The sequence below is a fragment of the Augochlora pura genome, chromosome 4 (assembly GCF_028453695.1).
Source record: "Augochlora pura isolate Apur16 chromosome 4, APUR_v2.2.1, whole genome shotgun sequence".
Classification (NCBI taxonomy): Eukaryota; Metazoa; Arthropoda; class Insecta; order Hymenoptera; family Halictidae; genus Augochlora; species Augochlora pura.
Genome location: NC_135775.1, coordinates 1,291,674 through 1,315,076, shown reverse-complemented (window position 1 = coordinate 1,315,076; position 23,403 = coordinate 1,291,674). Strand labels below are relative to the sequence as shown.

Below are 23,403 nucleotides of genomic sequence, written 5' to 3'. Positions count from 1 at the left end.
ACTTCATTTAACACAAATAGAAAGGTTTTAGACATTTTTTACAAAGTATTCGATGACAAAAGCCATTTTATTTGTAAGCCAACAAGTTGCCTTAACGAATGTAATTTAACCATTTTTTTATGGATTATTAATTATACGAGAGAAAATTTTTAAGTTAATTTTAGAAATATCCTTGTTGGAAGTTTTGTTTAATAGTAGGAAACCAGACAATTTATTTTAGAATTTATATAATTAACGGTTAAAAAACTATAATTAGCCGAACATACATAATATATTACAATAATAACATACCATGATTAATTTTTCAAGCAGGTTTATTAGAAATCAGTGGATAAGCGTACATACAATTGATCTAATACAAATTTTGACTAATTTAATGCGAACTCGCAGAAATATCTCAAGAGTAAATGAAAGTATTAAAAAATTGTCTTACAAAAGTCGTTCAGTATGAGGGTGAACACGAGATTGTATAAATATTTCTTTCAGTGAACGAGGCAGTAGGGGAGATTTTAAGTTAGTTTATTTCAAATGGAAAGTATAGTTTCTTATTCAGTATATTGTAGCGCTTTTCGAAATATATTCAATTAAATGCTGTATGATGATATTGTATATTTGTGATATTGTATATATTACATGTACATTCATCTTCGTATTTTTGAATGTGTTATTTCTGTCTTGTTAGATATCCCATCTGGAACATCAATACCACGATCTCATTATCACAAAATCGATGCAGCACGTTCATCGTTGCCATGCCAAAAATGTTCTATAGGTGACAGTAGTACTTTAGTTTTCCCTTCCTAAGGTTTCAATAATAGGTTTTATAAACCTATTATTATTATTATTTTCTCAATTTCCTTTCACTTTTCATGAAAAGATCGACATCTGTAACAAAAATTTCTGATATCAAATTCAACAATTTGTTATACATTAGTTGGATGAAATTTGCTGCGGATAGTTTCTTACGATGTATTCAGAAACGTTTTTCACAAAAATTGGAGTGAATTGGATACAAATATTCGATACGACGAATGAGAATGTGATTTGGGTCTCCAAATTACAATTCCTCCTGCTGTTTCAGACACGGCTAGGACATCGTTTAAGTAATCGCTCTACGGAGTAAAATAAATAATATATAAAGATATTTCAGAATTTTTCCCGGATCTCTTACACTAGCTATTCCGCCGCAATTCGATTTCAGTGTGGCGAGGTGTTGCGGAGGATCTGTAGGAGTGTTTATTATAACATTTTTATCCGTAGAACAGGTTATCAGACATCCTGGCGCAACGTGTATACCAGTGAGAGCTTGTTTATGCTCGGTAGGATAAGTCTTGACTGCTTTAAAATTTTCTTTTGGATCTAGTACGTGTATCTTCGCGGTACTGTCGCCGACATAAATGATGTCTTTATGCATACACATACACATAGGGAGTGATTTAGCGATCTGCAATGTATTCTTTTAGATTATCAAGCTCCTACTATTCAAACAAATTTCTTACTGTGCTTTCCTTACAGTAAAATTGTTGATAAATTTTCTTGTTCTATGATCCCATATGTATACTGTTTTGTCGTCGCTCGCCGATATAATATACTGAGAATTCATAATCAGTCTAATAACAGGTCCTCGATGCGGTTTGTACATTACAATTGGAGTCGTACCTGATCTTGAGTCGTACACTGACACGGTTCTGCAAAATGAACTAGTAGCAAACAAAGTCAACTCCGGACAGGATGCTACGGACAGCAGAGCACCGTCCATGAACCTAAAAGATATTTATTGCTTATGTAAAAACGTTATGAACCTCGGAAATGATACAGCACTTTGCACAGTGATTTATGACGGAGCGACCGAAAGCATGCAAACAATGCGAAGCTGTTTTGAATTTCTTCTCTACGAGAAACCTTATAACGAAAATAGTAGCTGCAGTTTAACATTACTAACTCTCTACCGGTTTATTATTATTAAATTTGTTAAAAACAATTTGTTCATGCCTTCCTCGCTCAGCCTTCCCATAATGAAAGCAGCGAAGATGACCATGTTAGTTCTCATGTACTTGTCATAAGTTTCGAGGTGGACAAGACCACTGTTGGTAAGCTTCCATGCTTTAACAGTTCTGTCCCAACTGCAACTATAAATTGTGTTTTCTATAGATGTTATGTCCCAAATCCATCCGTTATGGGCGCAGTTTATACGTTTAACATTCTCTTCCTCATCTTCGCTGTTGGGAAGTTTCCAACATACCAAGGATCGGTCCCTTGCTCCAGAAATACAAATATTTCCATTCTGCATGTAAAAAAATTCATCAGCATATTTATAACATGTTGATAAAAAGTTGTATTAATACCAGACACTCACATGCATTAAGTGTAATCCATCAATAGTACCGTAATGTGCATGGTAAAGTGTTAGTCTCTCCATAGAATTTTCCATAGATTCTTCTTTCCTCCATAATGATATTTGCTTTTCTAATGCAACGCATGATAACTTCCAAAACAGTGTATCATCTTCAGCTGAAAGAAAATAATATATTTCAATTAAAATTAGAAGCATAATTTGTATTTAGCAAACATTATTAGTACATATATTTTGAGGCAGACAAATCTCCACTTTAAAAATTTAGAAAATCATGAAACCTTGACCCAGTTAAAGTAAAATATAATAGATGGTGGTTTAATTATTTACAGAATGATTGTTCATGCAAGGCTCAAGGTGCTATCAATTCGGGCTAACCAGGAGGCAAAATTGGGTAAACTGCATGTGGACACATGTGGCTAATTCTCTCTTTCCACATTGAGTCATCTCTCAGAATCTCATTGAATTGTTTACACACTAAGCTTAGAGCATGTACCAAGGTGGATGCATCTAGGAAGGTGCAGATGTAAAGAAATACCTGAAACAATGAAGTTATATCACTCATGTGTTCTTAAATAGAAACGCAATTTATTTTCAGATAGATGTTCTTGATATTATATAACAATTTATTAACAATATGTCAATCAAGACAGAGTTGTTGTAGAAAAAAAGTTATTTTAAAACGATTTGCTACAGGTGCTTCATTATTATACATTTAGATATGCTGCATATATGTGTAAGAGTAGCTATTTAAAAACGGCGACCGTGCTCTACTGACGCTACCGTGAAATTCTTGAGACGTTCTACTTATTTTCTAATAGTATACGTTACAGTTCAGCGCTAATAGAGTTTATTCAACTTCGTACATCGAGTTAGAAAATATCTTTTCGTTAATCGTTCAAGGTGGGAAAAGACACGCCACAATGACAGTTCCATTGTTTGTAAACACAGAATGTCAGATTTTTATTTACCGATATTCACAAATCGATAATCGAATGAAGCGATCGTTAAAATTTACGGAAAATTGAAATCTGTGAAAGTTAATCGAATGAACTTGGCTATTCAAGTAATTTGAAAAATCTTGGGAGCAAAACATATTTTTAAAGAATTTATTAATACAGACCTCGACTGGAAGGTCCAGTAGAGATAGTCGGGAATTCGATGGATCATCTTCAACTTGTTCGCAGCTTTGTTCTTCATCGCTCATTTTATCGAAGATGTCCAATACCGAATGTTATGTCTCTAAACAATATCATTCGGTCGATAATCAACCGATCCGATGATTCACCGTATAGCAAGAACAACAAGAAATGACTGTTGCTTTTTAGCTACGTTATTATTGACCGTTTTGGTTCTGGTGCACAATGCAACCTTGCTGAGCCTTGCATGAGCGTATGACTGCGCATGACTCACTTACTGATCTCTCCGGTTTAGGACCAACTCCCAACTCCCAGTAGCGTGTTACCATACGCCAGGGGCAAACGGTTTAGAAATTTGAGGTGTGGTATAGAAATTGTCTTTCTCTGATTGGTTGACGCTCCACAGATAAGCGGTGCTGCCCTCATAGTTTTAGACAAAGAGAGAAAGTGGCGAGCGAGCACGAGAGCACGACATTAGCACAATACAAGCAAAACCAATCACACCGACGAATCTAAGAGTCAGCCTAGGTATTTGGCTCTGTGGACATTCACACATAGAGCCCGCTGCTTTCGTTTTGTCTTCCTCGATCATTTCCCGTTCTCTTTTTAAACCAACTGCGCGAAGCTGGATGCGCATTAAAATGGTGGGGATAAAAAGGCGCAATATAATGAGGTAGAAATGCCTTAATATGGTGAGGCAACACTATACAGGGTTGACAACCATAGATGTAGAAATTTTGAAATAAATCGTGCAGCTAGAAATTCTAAACAAAATTTTGATAAACGTCTTTTTGTTTTGGTTAATTCTGACGGATCAATAAAGTTACAGTTTCTTAAACAATAAATTGATTTATTAATTCACAGATCGAATTTGCTACATTCTTTCACATCGGCGTAACACAACGCGCACTTTTAGATTTAAAATCAATGCTGTATAACAATCATCGAAAATCAATTAACAATCGTAATGTAAAAATGATATTTAAGCGATCGCAATCGCAATACGACACACCGTTCTTCAATATAACAACTCTTACATTTGTCTGTATACTCTTTAAAACATCGCATAAAAAAGGCAATACTTAAGGAGAAGGTAGTAATCACACTATCATTATCTTGGAATATTTCTTTCCGCAATATTGTTTCATAACATGCGTTCAACATTTGTACAATTGTCTTTATATTATTGTATACTTATCTAGATTCATGATAAGTTCGTTGATAAATGCAAACATTTGTGTACAGTTACAAAAATATGGTTTTGGATAAAATATATCTGTGTGTCTCTCATTTTTTTCGATTAAATGATATTTTGATAATTCGTTATCGTTATAAATTGTTGGTTTAATTGCCGACTCGTCAACAAGGTTGCATCAATCATCAGTTCTCGTACAAAGTGCACAGTGATATCATAATTGCATTATTAAGTCACAAACTACAAGGATCATACATATTGAAATAATTTGTCAAATTAATTGCCAAAAATGTAATTACAGCTCCGCTTGCGGATCCTATTTGCATAAAAGCACCCGCTTTTAAGAGTATTGTCGGCATCCTTGATTTTTTAAGTACAGACACTATAATTAATTTTAAATAGGAAATCAAGCCTATTAAAGTCGTCCACGCTATCACAACTAGAAAAACGCCAAGCGTAGTATGTTGCAGCGGTGGAGTAGGCGACATTAACGATAAATATATAACATAACTTCCAATAACCGAACATATTATAGTTAAATAAGTAATACGTGCTGTGTCAGACACTACAAACCAGTATGCTAACAAACATACCAAGGGATTCGCAAATTGGGCAAACGTAATCGATAGTTTGTATGCTACATTTCCATATGGTAAGCAAGAATAAGATTGAATGCCAGGAAAGATACCATTGCTAAAGAAGCAACAAATAGTCAATAGTATAAATAAATAATAGTGGCTCTGTGGGTTTAGGCCTTTATCAACATTATCATACAGATCAAAGTCCAGCTTATGTTCTGTTATTGGACAAGATTTTCTATCTTGTCTATGATTCGACATAGTAGGAATGTTTATGTGTGTTTCATTAGACATTGTATTATCAGACTTATCAAGATCTCTTGTACTTTGCACTAAGGACGAATACTCTAACACAATAAATGAAGTTAAAGATAAGGATAGAACGATAAAAATGAAAAGAAAGTAATCGCTTGAAGAAAACTTTAAATTCAGTTTCATGGCATTCGTGGTATCGTTTTTGGAGACTGTACATTCTGAGTTGTCTGCAACTCCTTGAATTAAGGCAACTATACTTGGTAATACGCCGCTTAAACCTTCCCCTATGAAGAACGATACTAAATAATTTTTGCTAAAATTGCGAAGATATGGCATAAATAGCACAGAGCTGAAGCAGCCTACCAGAGCGTTGAAAAACGCTAAAATAAATAATACAAAACTATATTCAATTCCATTTATAACGATCGTTTCCGAATGGAAAAACGATAGTAGTCCCATCGCACAACTGCCTAAAAACAACAAGCTCAATATCCACCAAGGCTCGTTTATCTTCCGCCTTAAATGTTGCAAAATCATATAAAGCAAAGGTCCAACATTTGCAGCCTGTATTACTAGCACTAAATAAGACGGCAGAGTCCAGCCTTCGGGCGATGTATTGATAAGTACTGGTACTTGCACATATATTCCATTAATACCAATCCATGTAGATATACCGAATACAACTACAAGAATATGAGCAACCATGGAATCTTTTCTTTGGCATTTTTCAGAATCTTGAGAAGCATTTGTCATTTTGTCATTTGCTTACACAAGAAACAGATCCCGAACTTGTTCCTGAATAATGACCAAGAAGAAATTTAAAGATGATTAGATAAATTTGCATTTTAAAAATTATACATGTATCTTGCAATATTAATATCCTCACCTAGACGTGTTTATAAGTCTTTTTTTTTAAATTATTTATTTTACAAGATACTGTATTTCACCAACAATAGCACTTTGTATTACGTGTACTTATGCAAAAATTTTAAAGGTACTACATAGATGGTTGATTGGGGTTCTAGCGTATAGTGCACTCTTGCCAGAGAAACTGATCTGATGAAATGATATGGCCTCTGCCTTCACAGCTATTCCTTAATCTGGACAATAAAATTTATCAGATAATGTACAAAGTTTGTATGCTTAAATTGACAAAATGACAGTTAAATTTATGATGAAATATGGTTACATACATTGTCTTCTAACATGCATCAGTGTAATTTGAATTTAGATAATGCTGTTACAGAACTGATGATTGTACAACACTAGTAATTCTTTGTTGAATATAGCAGTAAACATACGCACACACATACATTGCAATGAATGACGTCGTGAAATTGCACATGTTGTATTGAGATGTATCAAGTCTAATTTATAATTATGTATAAAATATTTATGTTCTAAATGTATAAAGCCCCTTGAAGTACGTTCATTCGTCTAAATAAGAACCAATTTCTTTCAAATATATATTGAAAATTACTTGAATTTCATAAAATATTTATTCCTGTACATTTTTTATAAGTGACCCTTTACCCCAACATCTTCTGATGCAAGCATTTTTAATACTAGTAATATATATTCATACATATAGGGTGCATATAAAGTCATGTTTTTTTTTTATCACAAGTTGTCGTTTTTTATCACAAACTTGTATGCACTCTATATATAATATATATATATATATATATCTTCCCTACATTATAATCCCTAAGAGCAGGCACTAAGAATATTAAAATTTTATCCTCTCTATCCTTTTAGAACACTGCACAATTATATAATTTTTTATTCATATCATTACTTGTGTCTATTAGACAAAGTGTCATTGTTCTGTAAGTGCCGAACATGGTGAATAAGAGTGAAACACATTTGCATGATTAACCAGAACAAATGTAACTATTGCTCCAATCAATGAGCCTATTTGTGTAGCTACACCGGTATAATATAGACCTCTGCCTGGGTCGGGCCTAAACAATGTAGTAATGCCCAATTTAATGAATCCTATTAAACCACTAATTAAAACCCATGATAAAACAACTAAAAATTCACCTAACCATGTACCTTGTAAAGGTGGAGTAGGTGATGTGGCAGCTAAGAAGCAGATAAAGCCAGACAGTATTATAAGAACTGCTGTTGAGGCAGTGAGAACACTTACTTTTGGTGTTTTTATAAAGAAACCTAAACACATTGCCAATGGTCCAGACATTGCAGATAAGGTAACAGTTAAATGATATGCAATATTTCCATATGGTAAACAGGAATATGATTGAATACTTGGCAATGTACCATTACCTAAGAAACAAACGAGAGCTATCATGATCAGTAAGTACGAATACAGTTGTTTGGACATTGTCCATCCAGAGTCTGTCTTATAGCTTGGTGGTGCTCTTGTATCTGTTGGTAAAGTCTCCATACTTCCCGGAGTTTTAACACGCTCACCAATGGCCATAGACATTTTATTCAGTCCTAGGAAAGACAAATAACATAGGAACAATAAAGTGCCAGTGAAAATAAAGAAGGCCTGACACGAAAACCTGGGGTCCGGATAATGTGGCATAAATTCTATATGAGGTGAATCTGGTTTTGTGGTATTCAAGCATGTTGGATTTCCACCAACACCTTGAATCAATGCTACCACACTAGGTATAAATCCGCTGAGTCCTTCTCCTATAAGATAGGTCACCAAATAGATTTCTCTGTAGTTCCTCATATAAGGCATAAACAGAACTGAGCTCGTACATCCAACGATGGCTGTTACAAACATCAATGACAGGAGAGCTGTGGAATGCTCACTGCCAAATACTATAGATGTCTTATGGTACACGAAAGCCAATATAAATGTTGCCAATGATGCTGCAGCCAGGAGCAAGTAGATAATGAGTTTGTCGCATACCCATGAACTATACCTGAAATGCAATAATTACTTAATAAACTTGCGGGTTACGTATGACGCTGTACCTGTATATAGAATACTCACTTTATATATAATGTGTAAAGTATTGGTCCCAAGTTGGCTATTTGAACTAACACTACCATATGTGCTGGAAGACTCCATCCTTCCGGAGAAGTATTAACTAGAAGAGGTAGTTGCACATATATACCATTGATACCAACCCATGCACCAAGGCCAAACATTAGTGCGAGAAGATCGACCAGCAACCTCCTGTTACTTAATTTCTGATTCAACATCTTTGGTTCCTTTTCGTGCCTTAACAATGGATCCACATAGGTCGGTTGACCTCGATGGCACGATTTATCCTGTTCTCTCGCCGTGTTTCACGTTTTTACTAACATAAAAATCTGTGAACTTTGCGCCTTAAGCAATCCTCAGCGTTCGATTTCTTATTATTGTCGTACGCGCAGACAGTTCATGTAAAAATACGTGTATGTATCAAAAGAAGAAATGTTTTCTCGATATACGAGTTATCTAGGATGATTATTCAATACTGCTTCGGTGTTACGATCACAGTGATCGTTGATTCCTTTGTCATGCGAATACTTCCTCGGACCGTTCTTCAGATTAACCGCAAATTTCACACTCGATTAAGCTGCTCTCAAGACATTTTTCTTCCGTTTTCCCATGCCAGACATAACCTATAAAATGTCACAGGTCACAAGACGATCCACGACGGGTCTAATTCTCGAATCGCGCATGCACGTTTGAAATTCGCGGCTGCGTGTTCCAGTTTAACTAGAGAGCGTTTGAAACGGCACTGCAAAAACCAGTTTGGCGAAACTACGTATGTTATAGGCACGAATGATTGGCATGCAAATCGAAAGACGGTCGCGGCACAACTGCTGTCTTCGATGATTAACAGCAATCCGAAACTGCTTCGTAAGTTATTAGTAGTTAACGTTTTTTTTTTGTTCGTTACGAGGTTATCAATATATTGGCCGATACGCCATGTTGCTCGTAATTGTACGACGATTTGTCCCTTCCAATCGGATAGATAAAATGATACTGTCCTATTTTATAGACGACCGTCATATGACTGTGCCTTTTCCTCCGTTAATTGCACCACAATTGAAACCACGTCCCCTTGTGATCACAAATTGCGGTTTCTGCTGTACATGACTACATTTTTAGCGACACGCGATAGCAATTTTCACTCACACAGGTGTTCCGGATTATTTGCTAAGCTGCTAAGCAATAGGCGTCGAATTTACGAAACCGATTAAGGGGCAACATAGGTAAAGTGCATCTAAAATCGCGAAAAAAGATTAAAATAAAGAAAAAATATGTATATCCTGCAAAATTTTTTCTATTGTAAAATATGTATATACGTATATGTATCCTGAATTACGTAGCATATAGCCTGGAATTTCTAGAGGAAAATATCGTGAAGTTAGTCACCCAGACGTGGTTTTGCGTAGGTGTAGGAACGCAAAAAGAACGTCAGTGGTTACTAATTTCTAAATTTCTCTTCGGGAAAAATGAAAGAAATGTTCTTCTATAGCAAATATTCGAAAGATGTTCTCGTCTTAGCCGTTTCTACAAATATTTATTCTTCAGAAAATGGCAGATATTTCAGATTCGAAGTCTGATTTTCTAGAGAAATAGCTGTCTTTTTTTATTCGTAGAAAGGAAACGATAATATTTGAATTGCACATATGCAAATAATGGTACATGTATATCGAAGCTCTATGACTTTCTACATAATCTGTCTGTTAGTTTTCGAGATACAATGGTTACCGCAAAATTTTGAAAGAAAAAGGTTGGGAAGAGTATGGTTAAAATTCTCCGGAAACAAATAAAAATATTAAAAAGGAGAGAACTGATATCTTTGGTATATCAAAGGTGCGCGTTGCCCCCTAAAACAGTCACCGGAGAAAGTAAACATGTATACAATTGACTTTAAAAAACATTTATTGACTTACTGTTTCAATATACGTGCTCGGTCGTCCGTTACAGAACATCGCATCGGTGCCGTTGAAATGGGAGCGGAGAACGTTTTCTCACGTGAAGTGTAACGTGAATCCGATTGTTTTAAGCACGAAGAAACGCGACACACTATTCTACCGTACAATTGATATGTCACAACACAGAGAAGGTTGTAGTCGAGTTGCGCATGGACAAAGGAGAGGAAGAAGTAAGAACCACCATCAGTTTGAATATAGCAAGAACTTTATAAAAGACGAGGCAGACTCACAGATGGTTTAAGTACATTAGTATGTATAATATATAATATATCCTCAAAACTCTTTGGGAAACATGTGACGGTTGCGATCGCATTGTTTATTTTTTATTTTTTATTTTTCTGAATAGACCACACGGATGAAAAAAGGGCATTTTTTTGTCTTTGCGTTTAAGTAGGTGCGTTTACATCGTGCGTAAAAACGTTTACGAAACATACATCAATCGAAAAAGAGTCGTCACGAGGCTCATAGAAGCTTGAAAAAGGAAACGCCTCCGACTTCCTCCGGCCGTTGGTGCCATTATTTATCGTCGTGCCAGGAACGCATTCTCGTAATTACCGTAAGTCGGTTTATCGCAACCACGAATACTAATGATCGTGGATGGTAATTTTTCCTCATAACGTCCGGACTGTTCGTTGTTAAAGCCCAAACGCCGCGCTTCTCGTTTTCATTTTTCACTTTTTTTTTTTCCAAGCGACGATAAAGTAAATGGCGGTGGAGGACGCGGGGGCCAGAAGCGGCGACGCTCATCCACCGGGGAGGAAGTCGTGTCGATAAGAAAGAACGTGACGCCTAAATTCGACGAAAAAGACACGGAAAAACATACTTACGGTAAAATTACTGTGAGAAAAATGAGTTTGTGGTAGATCTAGGGTTACCAGATGGTACCACATCAAAATGAGTACATTTCACACCTCTAATTCTTACAATCGTAGGAAAGTTCGACGAATAAGAAATAATCTATGATAACTGTTCATAGATTTCGGCATGTTTCACGTATCTTCTTATAAATAAGTACAAAGATATCGTTTGTTCAGAGTTTACCGAATCCTAAGGAACAAACACTTTTCAAACGGACAATAAGTTTGTAAAATCTGTGTCGTCTCCTGCTTAGGTCAAAAGGTTTACGCAAACAGAGAGAAAGATATTTCTATAAAGTATTGTATCCACGTTCCAACAGCTAATAAGTTTGTCAAATTGGTGCTGAACATTCTACTTAAACAAAAACGTTTGCGCAACCAAGAGACGACTGAAGGAGACCAACAGAAATGATTTGGCGTAGCCCAGCAAGAATTGATGTACTCTAAGAAGAGAAGATCTGGTAATCCTAGGTGAATCGTATCTCGGACGATCGTGTCTCAGTGATCTAACGTGGCCGGACGTCGTCACGAAAATGATTACAGGGGTTGGTTATTGTTTCATGGTGTGTCGCCGTCTGCCAGCGCGCACTACGAACCGTATGTATCGTTCTGTGAACCGCTGCGTAATTTTTTTTCGGATGCTCATCTGTTTTATGGTACAAACATTCGATGGTAAGTGATGAGATCTGCTTCGATGATTTGATCGGAATGCCATCGATCGGTTATCATCGTTCGCCAAGCCTCGGATTATGGAAGTTGCAGATAACTCAAGCTGACGATAGCGCAAAAGAATATCTACAGAGTACACCGGCGTTCAAATGCTTCCGCAGCTGAAGAAGTTCGTATTTCACTGATGTCAGCTGCGAACGCGTTCTCCATCGCGTTAGAGGAATCCAGAAGTTATGTAAACTGAAATGGAGAAGGAATTGCGCTGCGAGAACGTTTGTTTCGCGACCGAATATTCTATTCACTTTACGATATGAATTCCGGGGCTGCAAGACCGCCCAGCTCTCTCCTGGCGAATGTGCACCGATAGTAATGCCCTTCATATTTCAGGTCTCGATTTTAAGGAAAACCGATAACGCGGACCCGGGAGCAGCGATATTAACATCCGCCTCCCTTGAAAAGAGTTACAGACGCGGAATATCGATGGACAGAAATTAATTATGCGACGTTTGGAGTGGGGTAGCAATATCGGTCCTAGCTCGGAGAATGGGGTCTGGGTTAGAGGCCGTTGTCCGATATTTACATAGCCGAACAAAGGCTTCAACCGAGCGGGTCGCGAAGCGTTCCGCAACTTCATCGAGCGATGCGCGACGTCTGCTACCGCTGTCCAACAAACTTCATTCCATCGCCGACTCCTCGTCGCGATTCTATTAATCAGTGTCCTCAAAAGGTCCCGGAGAGGTCAATTGCACCGATAGGCTGACGCAAACTGCCGCGACAGATTTCCCCGGGAATGCTAATCGCGGTGAACGCAAAGCGGCGCGGCGGGAATATTCGACTGATAAGTCGCGAAAGGCGACAGGGAACCGCGATGATAAAAGAAATGACCAGAAAGGCGGGATCAGGGAACAGGATTCCTTGAACCCGACTGGCGTGGCGATCCGACTGATAAATCCCGAACGTGTGATCATTCCAATTTGTGTAACACGCTTCCTAGAGAACGTTGCCCACGCTCGGCCCTCGTGAGAGTGAATTTTAATTGACTGAAGTGCCGAGCCGAATCGCGGGCACGAGGATCGCGAACAAGTAATCTCGTTAACTCGCCGTTAACTCCTCGCAACGCGTGCGAAGACGCGGAATGGTTTGTCCTAGAGGTCTCCTGTTTCAGGATCCTCAAATAGAATCTCTGAGGCTGTAGCACGGCATGACCTACCCATGGCAATGAACTTTTGAGTTCATAGAGTTCGCTAGTTAGATTTTTACTCTAGAACTCTAGTTCATCGTGGTGAGTTGATCATACTAAACTATATCCATTTTTAATATACTGTTACACGGATATTTGACAAATATTCTGTGACCCTCGCGAGCTGCTAAAAATAGTTGCTCAAGAAGACATTCTTACTTGTAATCTCATACTTCAAACAAACGTATCAAATTGCAGAACTGTCACAGCGAAATTATGTCTTTGTGTACAATGTACGCAAGTAAAGAGCCAAATCTTTCTCGGAATTGAATATTAATTACTGAATTCAATCAGTTGACACGCGAATACAATTAAGATTAATGTGAGGAGATATATCGTTTACTTCTTAATTTATCATTTGTATTTATCCTGGGAATTCTTCGCAACTGTTTTTGAGGATCGTACGAGAGTGAAGAAATATAAATCCATTTTTATCGGTCCCGTGCTCGGCCATGTTTTGATACACGTTTTAAATCGCGACCCCTAAGTTCACCTCTTTCAATCCGCCTCTCGCTTCGTGTTCTTTGTCACTTATCCGGGGTCTCGTTAGTGGTCAATTGTATTTGAAAGATTCTATCGGTAAAGGTCGTCTCTCACTTAATATTACAACGTCTGAACGGTATCAGACCAGCATCAATACGATGCCGGTGGGAAAAAGGTAAAAGATGGAGTTGATGCTGTGCTGTAGTCATCTGCTGCCGCGTTTTTACTAAAATACATGTAAATAACACAAATATAGCGAGGGCTGTTCTGACGCCGTTGAAACGTTGTCCTTTTATACAAGCGACGATCCTAATCGAGGCATCCGGCAACCATTTTCCAGCCTCTGGCACCGCGGCTAGGCTTCCAGAATCGCGGCTCGTCGCGCTGACAGACTTCAGGATCTCCTCCACGGTCGGATTCGGTGCGATTGTCAGAGCTGTTGTCACGCCTGTCGCAAGCGTATTCGATAGAAAATCTCTGGTTACGAAAACCGTGAAACATCGGTTCGTTGGACTGATTTCCGGGGATATGGTTTTGCGGGGTGGTCGGCAAGGTACACAAGATATTCTCCAGGGTTATGCTTCCGCCGGCTCGAGGAATGAACACGACGGAAAAAGAAAAACCGAGCTGAACGCTGCTCTCGCGAGTGTCGCTACGTTCGCGAACGAGCACGATCGATAAAATCTGACAAATTGCACAACGATACAATTACAGTAGATACAATCGGGTGTTATTGCCGACGATTCCCCGGGCTCGGTGAAAGCTGCAGAGGCTGTAGTAGACTATAGGCGTCCGGTGCCGAGCTCGGGGCTCGTTGACGCTTCACATCGGAGACAAGCATTCGGAGACGCTTCTGCATCTCTATGTGTATTTACAGGGACGAGCAGATGGCTGGGCGAACGGGTGCAGACCGTGTCTTTTTTAATCCGAATTTGTCCAAAGAGTAATTTCTGTAATTGGCTGACAAGGTCTTCTCAATGAAAAGTTTAGGCGAGCAAGTTAGTACATAGCCTTGGACAACTAAAACGCTGAGACCTCGCCGCAACACGTCAGCAGAATTATACAGGTGTCATGTTTCTTAAAAGAAAATCTTCTTTGCTCCCTCGAATTACTTAGTAACGTGTCCCAAATGTTTCAAGAACAAAGCGTACGATTCCCCAAAGAAAAATATTTAAATATTGCTTATTTACAGAGTACCAACGTAAGCATCGTCACAGTCAGCAATCCATCAAATCGTTCCAGCCACCATTTCATCCCTGCGCACATAATAAGATGAGACAGTTTGAATCGAGTACAATGCAAGAAGCAGAACCACTTCTTCTACGCTTTCTCCCTTTAACACATTTACGGGAACATACATTTAGACGTCAGCGGATCCTCAACCATCGTAGGCGTAGGATCAACCCTCGAGGATCTTGGGATCGATCTTCCTTGGTGGTTCACAGCTTTTGACCGCCACAAATCCGGAAGATTCAATTTACCTGCGGTCTGCTTGCCGCGGTCGCTTTTGTCGCCTCTGGAGGTCGACCAGGGAAACGTAATCTTGAGAACGACATGAATTTAGCCGGCCGCCATGATAAAATGGAAATAAGGCGCCGATTTTCTCGGCCGGCGTCGCGACGAAATTGAATAAATTCCCGCTGACTCGAAAACCAAGTTTGCCGGTGCGGCGACGCGCGACGGAAAGATCATTCTCAGGGGATAATTACGGGGTGGGACGCTATTTGTTAGCTTTATCTTTCTTGAAGGGTTTCGGGGGCCGGCCCGCAAACTATGATTAGGATATCATTAGCGCGACGCTGAGAGCTACCATTCTTTCGCGATTAGAGTACCGCTGGTTCTCCGCTAAGTAGCTTAAAGTTCAAATTACCGGCGAATTTACAGTGTAAATTTTCAGATCAGCGAAGTTATTCGACTCAGAAATGACATCAGAAACCTTCGAGGATGTCCCTACTTAGTGGCCTCGGAAACTTCTCGGTGTTACAAAATGCAAAATTCCAGGACGCGACGGTTCGATCGCCCACGGAGGATGCTCGGTCCCAACGATCCTCGTGAAATCCTTCTCCGCTTCGCACGCGTATAGGCACAACTCTCGTAATCTTCTTTCGTAAATCTTCAACAGTTTAGTACAGTTATATACAAAGTATACAGACTCCGCTACGCCAGAGGAGAGATAAAACTTTTATGCGACGTATCCGTGTCCGCGGTATGCCGGCGGATTAAAGTCACCGATGGGTAAGCATGATTTATCGCCGAAGTAGCTCCACCTGATGCGGCACTGCTCTCTCCTCGAGACGTTGGAAACGGTATCAGGTTCTCGAGTCGAGTACACGAGCGCCGTCGATGATTCGAGCAACCGAACTTCAATAAAACATTGACCGGATGATACTACTTGGGATCGGATTTCAATTAAAATTTATAGCACGATATTAATCAACCGGATTGCTAAAAGACCGCTCGAACCGAAACATTACGGGCACATATATTGGAAATCATCTTGGATAATTTTGATCTTACATAAAGATACTATCTCTGTTTCTTTCATAAACTCCAGAACGATCGCCTGGCCAAACTAAGCGGATCGTTCAAAGAGTCTATAAGTCTTTAACACTGAACGTGTTGCAGGTTTAGCCAATGGCGAAGACGCAAAGGAACAATTCCGATTAAGAGGGCTGCAGTAAACGGAATGCTTAACTGCGGAGTAATTAATCGAGCGGCATGATCCAGCGCCGATGGGCTCTAGCTTCCGGCATCGAGGCTTTCAGCTATCTACCGGCGGTACTTGACGAGTTTCGCGTGATGCAGGTGCGCTCGAATCACCTGCGGGCACACGTGCGCCGTACATGACGGCGACGGCGGCGACGACGACGACTCATGGTGGTCTATTAAACGCGTACGCGGTTGTGGACTGACGGTGCCGTATCGATCGTTAGCTACCGATGTGTCGGACCTGCACACTGACGTGCACGTATCGCGCATGCACACGTGTTCCAGTGTGCAGCGTCGCCTGCAAGTACGATTAGAGAGAAATGGGGGAAACGGTAACGCTGGGACGACCGCATACCCGGAACGGGAACGGAGCTTTTAATGGGACGCCCTGTCGAAATCTCTGAAACGCGTGGGAGGATCCTTGCGAGGACGCTCCCGAGTGCTTGGACCCTTTCAGTTGAGTTTGCGGCCTGCCATCAGCAAGGAACGTCGTCTAACTCCTACTCGATGGACCATGAAAAATCCACCGAGCAACTTCTTCAAGATAGTATTATTATACGTACAGCTATGACTTCGGCGAAGTCGCGCTCGCGTCCATTGATATGGAAAAGATATTCCATCGAAAAATATCCACGGAAAAAATTAGTATTTCTTCACGGAGAGTGTTTCGATACCGATGGTATTTTCAACCAAAGAAAGGATAGATCACGCGAGTAGGAGATTGATCGAGAGACGGCTGCAATTCTAATGTTTCCGAATCGATTCGTGAATCGTGACCAGGGCCAAGTACTCACCCGAAAGGGCCGATTCAAACCGTTTAATTTCGGTAATTGATTGCATCGCGATGATCAATGAGAGGATGGTCTCGCGTATAGAAACTTCACCGTCGAACGTCGGGCTCGACCATCGTTCCATCGAACGACGAGATTGATCTTGTTATTTTTCAGGTAAACGCGCGCGCGCAGCTAGACATAGAAGACAAAGACCAGCGGTTCCTAAACGTGTCTGTTTGTGCGGGCGCTGGAGATCAGGGAAACCAGGAAAGCCTCGAGACTAAATAAAACATTCACGTGGAAAGAGGGTTTCTTAAAGATCAAGAAGATCTGTACTCGCGATGGCTTCCGACAGATCAAAGGTGAGAGGGGCGTCTGTGCTTTCAAGAACAAGAAAACGGGAACTAGAGGGATCCGAAAGGAGATTGGAAAGTCGGGGAGCGAAGAGATTTTGAAGGAGGTGCAGAGGCCCTTTGTGGTTCGAGAAGAGTTCAGGAGCCGCTGGGATTCAAGTTCGTCGTTCCGATTCCGCTTCGACGAAATGAAGTGTTAGCGTTAATTGGTGCGTTTCCGTCGGGCGAACGAGTCAGGGGGAAAAAAGAGAATCTCGAGTCAGGACTAAAGAGACTATAGTTAAACATCGAAACGTCGATCCCGGAGTGCTCGACGGGATGGGACGAGCAGGAAATTAGGTGACCAAGCATGCGATCCAAAGGTCCAAGTATCGTTCGATGCCCGGCCCCGCGTTCTCGAGGATGGAGAAAGCGGCCGGGGTCACTGGGAAAACAAGTGTGCACCTTCGACGTGCTATAAATTCGCTGCTGCTTCGATCTAGGTCTTACATGTGACGCGACACGTTCGTGTTTCTACGCTCTGCACGGGGATATTTATTAACTTGAACCCGGACTGCGTCTATCTTGCCCCTTGGTAACTTCCACTTCGTGGAAAGAATAATGGCAGGAGCAAGCTTTAGCAAGGCATAGTAGCCGCGGGTCTGCGACCGTTGCTTTACGACTTCGAATTCTTAATCTTTGTTTGCATGTGCGCGAGTAATTCAAAGAAGAAACAGATCTGTGTTTGTTTTCCATTTATTGAAAGAAATACCAAAAGATAGCTCGCTTGTTCGGGAGCTTTTAACTTAATCTGACCAGTCAAAGAATTTTAATTGAAGAATTTTAAATCAGCATAGTTTTTTAACTATGAAGTCTAATGAAATTCGCCCCCTTCCAGCGTTCGAGAGATGCGAAATCTGCAGTCCAAGGAAATATACCAATCGCGATTATTCGACGCGCCCCGTGCAGACGACGAGTCGATCATGTGAGAGAACTTTTATACCCTGATCTTGCGGCCTGCGTTGATCGAAACGAGTGGTCGGCTCTCGAGCCGAACACCGGCGCCTGCCTGTGTACACCACGTGAATTGCTCCGCGACGAGATCGAACAACGCCCCTCCGGTTCGCCTACTTTCTTTTTTTTTTTTGTTACGGTAACATCGACTGTACTCTATGTTTTTATTTATCATATCATTTTTTTTGTTCTTTAATTCGTTTAGGATGTGTACCTACTACGGATAAGTTACGCTGCTTTACGAGTTTCAGCGGCGACTACGCCGCCACGGATCCTTTATTTATCAAAGAAGTCGCAGACGATAGGTGAAAAAAGTCTTTAGAGGAAAATAGGTACATATCTTGTTTGTTTGCGTCTTTGTTTTTTCCTTTGTTTTCTTCTCCTTCTTATATATTTTTTTTTTTAGTAAATTGACAAGTAGATAGATTAATCGTATCCGTGTTCATTTGAAATTGTGTAGAATCGAAACGAGGGTGGACGAGACATCTGATTCCTTATCGCTTTCCTATGCCTGTTTATAGTTTTCCGTCATCGAAACCCTCTCTGGTTCTCCTACCGGTGTTTTGCAATTTATTCCTAATACATGTTTATGCGTGTCTATGTTTCGTTCGACCGGTCATCCAAATAATCGCTCATCACCATGGTCGGAGAGCCGACCGTCTTGGTTTCCCTCTTCCGTGGTTTATCAAAGTTGGACAAGCTTGGCTCAAGGTCTCTTAGGTTTTCGTTTCAGGCGGGACCGTCGTCGAGAAGGTATCGCGCCGATCCACTTTCCATCGGTTCACCTCCTCGGACTCCATCGGCAAATAAAATGGACGAAAGTGATCAATCGGCTATCGCCCCGGACAATACACGATGCATCATCATCATCATCATCATCGTTATCCTTTCTCCGCCTCCAGCCGCATCGTCTCGGTGTTCTCCGTTGCCACCGTTCCGCCGTATTGTCGAGATCATCGGTATTAATCGGGCCTCGCGGGCTTGTATATAGTGCCCGGCGAGCTCGCGAGAAGAAAGAAACGCCTTTTGTGTAATCCACTTAGCTTTTTTTTTGTGTAGGGAGAGCTTCTCTCTCGGTAGCCTCTACGCACAACATATACAACATCGTCTCGCCGCGCTTCTCAGCTGGCTACCGTACACACACATATATATACACACATACCCATATATATGCATAGATTCCGCGACGGCTCGCGAGGCTCCTACCTTCGTCGAGCGTGCAGGTGAGGTTGACGGGACGAGCCCGGAGGTCTCGGTGTGACCGTCGTCATCGTCGTCAAGAAACTCGATGGTGGGGGATGACGATTGTTAACAGTGTCGCAGAGTGTGTAAGATAGATTAGATAGAGACAGAGAGAGAGACGTGTGTGTGCGGTCGGTGCGGACGTGCGTGGAACGCAAGCCGCCGCCGGCCAGCGTGTCGGTGTTAAAACGTAGAATCCGATCGGCGATTCTTCACTCTTCACTCCGTCACACGATCACAATTGGTCACTGTGTGTTCCGTGAGCCTCGGCTCGAGGAATCTCGGGCTCGCGCCAGTCCACTGGTCCGCGGTATGCGATTCTTCAGAGTGGCTCTCCCCGTCTGGTGGCCATCTTGGCAGCCCTGGAAGCCAAAGCGCCCAATGAGCACACGAGACCCGTCAGGGTCTCCCAGAAAGTGGTCCTACGTCTTTTGTGCGCTGCCTGACCGACGTACCCCAAATAATAGCCGGCGTAACGGTCTGTCCCACGGTCCGACGCGCTGTCCGACCTGCCCACGCTGGACCTGGCCGACTTCGGCTGCTGCACGATGCTCCGTCGGTGCTCCTGATGATGCTGATGCTCGACGACGCTCTGCCTAGGCGAGCCATCCCCGTACCTTTGCTGTCCGTGACCACCGCCGCCACCTCCGCCACCCTCTTCCGCTTCGTAGAGGTGTTGCTGGAGCTGAACATTGCTCAGCCGCCGGTCCATCATCCGTACCAGGTTCTGGTGCACCCTCCTGTCGTTCTCCTGCACGATCGGCAACTGACGCCTGCAACCGGCGCTGGCGCCAGTGCCCGGCCCGGCGACCGCCGTCTCGTTCCTCTGCTGTTCCACTTGTCAGGCATATTCGGTGTCCGTCGACGCCGATCTCTCCAGGTGCGCCGCGTGGCCGGCGTGGTGCGGCGGGTTCTGATTTTGCTGCTGCTCCTGTTGCTGCGCTTGGGCGTACGCTAGGCTCTTCTGGTAACTGAACAGTTGCCTCTCCAAGCTGTAGTTGTCCGCCTGCAGCGAGGCGATCTCCCGGCGCATCTGCAGATTGTGGATGCGACACACGTCGTCGTACTTGTGATAGGTCGCTTGGAACAGCAGATGGCTCTCGTTCCACTCCAGACGGATCCGAAGCTGACCCTTCTCCGTCAGCAAACGCGATTGGTTGTCCTTCACTTCGTTCGTGTCCAGGTTCGTTTCCATCATGATACCCTCGTCCACCTGCTCTTGAGCGTAGTAACGGCTGAACGGGGCACCGGGCAGGCTGGTCGGTTCGTCGTCTTGCAGGAGGTACGCCGACCAGCTCACGTACCTGAGGATCATTAATGGTATCTTTGATTAGCGATTCCACGTGGATGGTACAGTTAAATCATGCCAATTGTTACTCAGCTTTTAAACAAAAGTGAACAATTTTGGAAAAAAAAGAAATCCGACAGTCCACGTCCAACCCGACAGACCCTACAACTCCTTGTTTCTTCTAGGTGTTGGGAGTTTGTCAAACGGCCGAACAGGACGAAAAAAGCTCAACGAACCTCAAGTGATTCCGTGGGACGAGATGGATGTCCTTGTAGACCAAGTGTAGCCTGACGGTGTCGGAATGCAGGTCAGCACGGAGGGTCCAGGCCTGTCTGTCCCGGTCGTAGCACGGCGTGGGCGGCAAAGTTGGAGGCCCGCAAGCCAGGACGGCGACCTCGCATATGGTTCTAGCCTCGACCATCTCCAGAGACACACGGACGATGCCTTTGTGCGCGATCTCGGACCACCTGAGCCGCGGATGCCATCCGAAACTGCAGCCCTCCGCGTCGGACAGGTCCTCGATTTGGCCAGACTCGATTCTGCGGTCACCTTCGCCCAAAGCCACCGTGTAGCGCACCCGGCAACGATGATCGAACCCTGTCAGCCTCATCAGATAGACACTGATGTGGTTCTGATAGCCTTCCTCCCTGGGAAGCAGCTCCTTGTCCCCGTGCGGGTAGACCACCAAGTTCCAGTCGAAACCGCCGAACGCGAAGCAATCGGTCTCCAGCTTGCAGGACTTCGGTTTGCCGGCCGAGAACGTGCTGCTCGGCATCTTAAGCTCGGTCATGTAGACGGTCCTCACGTTCGAGATCGCCAGCTCCAGCTGGAACTCGCCGTTCGTGTCGACGAAGTTCCGGCTGTAGAGGTCCGACACCGAGACATAGTTCCGGTTGCCCTGGGCAGGCGCCTCGTACGTGAACTTGACCCGCTTGCCCGAGAATTCCTCGTTCATCGAGAAGTGCTGCCGGTTCAGCAGGGTGAACGTGAAGTCCACGTAGACCCGCAAGTTCCTCGAGGGGCCCCGCCATACCAAGTACGCGCCCAACACCTTACCAGAACAGAAACAACCGGGTCTTTGATCGCTGGCCGTTTTCGGGACACGGGGGATCGCGGTAGCTACGTAATCAGCCGCAACGCGGTCGCATAGTTTGCTAGAGCGATCAACGGACTACGAATCTTGTACAGTTAAATCTACAGACTCATTCACGAATTGACGGCCATTAACTATTTTAACGAATGATGCGAATAGAAAATAATTAAAACAATTAAATTGTATAATGAACGATGCTGCGGCGATTTTTCCGTCTCTATTGTAACAAATGTTGTGCGATCAATACGTTTAAGAGTGTCGATTTTGTTGATACCAGCGAATCCAAGGTATCGCGATTTTATTTCTGGCGGCCTTGCACCGCGTGTCGGTGCTATTCTCGTTGGCAGATTATCATTGGCAGGTTCATTAATTCCTCGATATGACCGTTGTTCAATTACCGAGTTAATCGCTGCATATTTCACTGCGCGAACCGTGCCGTATCGCCTCTCTACATCTGTATTTACAAAAGCAGTCGGTAGTCGTTAATTGAATTTCAACGGTGTCACGGTCGACCGGCTCTCCGATGCTTTCCATATTTATTACAGTCTAATGGAGACCTTCTTCCACGGAAATTAGAACAATTCAGAATATGGAAGTCCACGAACTATTCCTTATTACGGGCTGTGTTTCTCTTTTTGTATACTATATTTATATTTTTGTATATCTCTGTTTCAGGCTCATCAAATTCTTCAAGTGAATGAATGCATCATTGTTCATGGTAATGCGATAACTTTCCTGCGTTATCGCACATACGGTCATACCCAAAAATTAGTCGATAAAATGATACATGCATCGTTTCAGCAAACCAGACGAGGACCGCACACGGCACACTCGACTTGGCGATGCCTGTCTATCGAATGATCTCCGAGGTGGTCACCAATTACCTTGTTGCCCCGGGAGAACGCCACGGACCATCGTTGAAAGCCGCAGACGAGCTCCTTGCTGGTGACGTCTCTTGCGGGGTCGCGTATCACGCTTCTGGTGACGATGAACGAGAAGACCCGCGTGCCACTGTTGTCAGGCAGCTGCGCGAATCTGTTTAGCAGAGCCATCACCGCATCTCGAGGGCACAGCTAGTTCAATGGTCCACGATCGCTCGACTACTCCCTGCGAATGCCCCTATGCCCGGACCAGCTCACTGAAACAGAAACGAAATCCCGCCGTGAATCTGTATTATCTGCTCCCGGCAATTCTCCAAAATCCGAAGTCCCCCGCGACCGATTAACTCGCGTTCTACGCTTTATAATGTATCGTTCGCGGCCGCGG

The 23,403-nt window shown here is 42.6% G+C and overlaps 5 protein-coding genes across 9 annotated transcripts in view; all 5 read right to left on the bottom strand.

Annotated features, from left to right (window-relative positions):
• Nucleotides 1-306: 306 nt before the first annotated feature.
• On the bottom strand, nt 307-4,043 carry LOC144469194 (F-box/WD repeat-containing protein 9). Its single transcript, XM_078179176.1, has 8 exons — nt 3,477-4,043; nt 2,732-2,891; nt 2,357-2,511; nt 2,055-2,284; nt 1,514-1,763; nt 1,172-1,444; nt 967-1,112; nt 307-885 (listed from the first exon to the last, which is right to left on the bottom strand). The coding sequence occupies exons 1-7, from the start codon at nt 3,558-3,560 to the stop codon at nt 987-989; spliced, it is 1,278 nt and encodes a 425-aa protein (XP_078035302.1). The 5' UTR covers nt 3,561-4,043; the 3' UTR covers nt 307-885; nt 967-986.
• Nucleotides 4,044-4,321: 278 nt separating this feature from the next.
• Nucleotides 4,322-6,546, bottom strand: LOC144469556 (riboflavin transporter 2). Its single transcript, XM_078179975.1, has 2 exons — nt 6,407-6,546; nt 4,322-6,315 (listed from the first exon to the last, which is right to left on the bottom strand). Exon 2 carries the CDS (start codon nt 6,271-6,273, stop codon nt 4,921-4,923), a length of 1,353 nt encoding a protein of 450 aa, XP_078036101.1. The 5' UTR covers nt 6,274-6,315; nt 6,407-6,546; the 3' UTR covers nt 4,322-4,920.
• On the bottom strand, nt 6,485-10,528 carry LOC144469557 (solute carrier family 52, riboflavin transporter, member 3-B). Of its 4 annotated transcripts, none has more exons than XM_078179978.1 (4): nt 10,396-10,528; nt 8,495-9,111; nt 7,673-8,423; nt 6,485-6,620 (listed from the first exon to the last, which is right to left on the bottom strand). In XM_078179978.1, the coding sequence occupies exons 2-4, from the start codon at nt 8,704-8,706 to the stop codon at nt 6,609-6,611; spliced, it is 975 nt and encodes a 324-aa protein (XP_078036104.1). In that variant the 5' UTR covers nt 8,707-9,111; nt 10,396-10,528; the 3' UTR covers nt 6,485-6,608. The 4 variants fall into 4 exon arrangements, with proteins under 4 accessions (XP_078036104.1, XP_078036105.1, XP_078036102.1 ...); XM_078179979.1 differs by having other exon boundaries at nt 6,501-6,620; nt 7,810-8,423; XM_078179976.1 differs by lacking the exon at nt 6,485-6,620 and having other exon boundaries at nt 7,336-8,423.
• Nucleotides 10,529-10,624: 96 nt separating this feature from the next.
• On the bottom strand, nt 10,625-20,476 carry LOC144469558 (uncharacterized). Its single transcript, XM_078179980.1, has 2 exons — nt 20,212-20,476; nt 10,625-20,118 (listed from the first exon to the last, which is right to left on the bottom strand). The coding sequence occupies exons 1-2, from the start codon at nt 20,469-20,471 to the stop codon at nt 20,079-20,081; spliced, it is 300 nt and encodes a 99-aa protein (XP_078036106.1). The 5' UTR covers nt 20,472-20,476; the 3' UTR covers nt 10,625-20,078.
• Nucleotides 20,477-20,597: 121 nt separating this feature from the next.
• Nucleotides 20,598-23,403, bottom strand: part of LOC144469555 (uncharacterized) — a 124,659-nt gene continuing 121,853 nt past the window's right edge. For both annotated transcript variants that reach the window (XM_078179972.1, XM_078179973.1), the window contains 3 exons: nt 23,022-23,275; nt 21,281-22,095; nt 20,598-21,060 (listed from right to left, as the gene is read on the bottom strand). In XM_078179972.1, the coding sequence (XP_078036098.1) occupies nt 20,598-21,060; nt 21,281-22,095; nt 23,022-23,189 (1,446 nt within the window). In that variant the 5' untranslated portion in view covers nt 23,190-23,275. The remainder of the gene's footprint in view (nt 21,061-21,280; nt 22,096-23,021; nt 23,276-23,403) is intronic.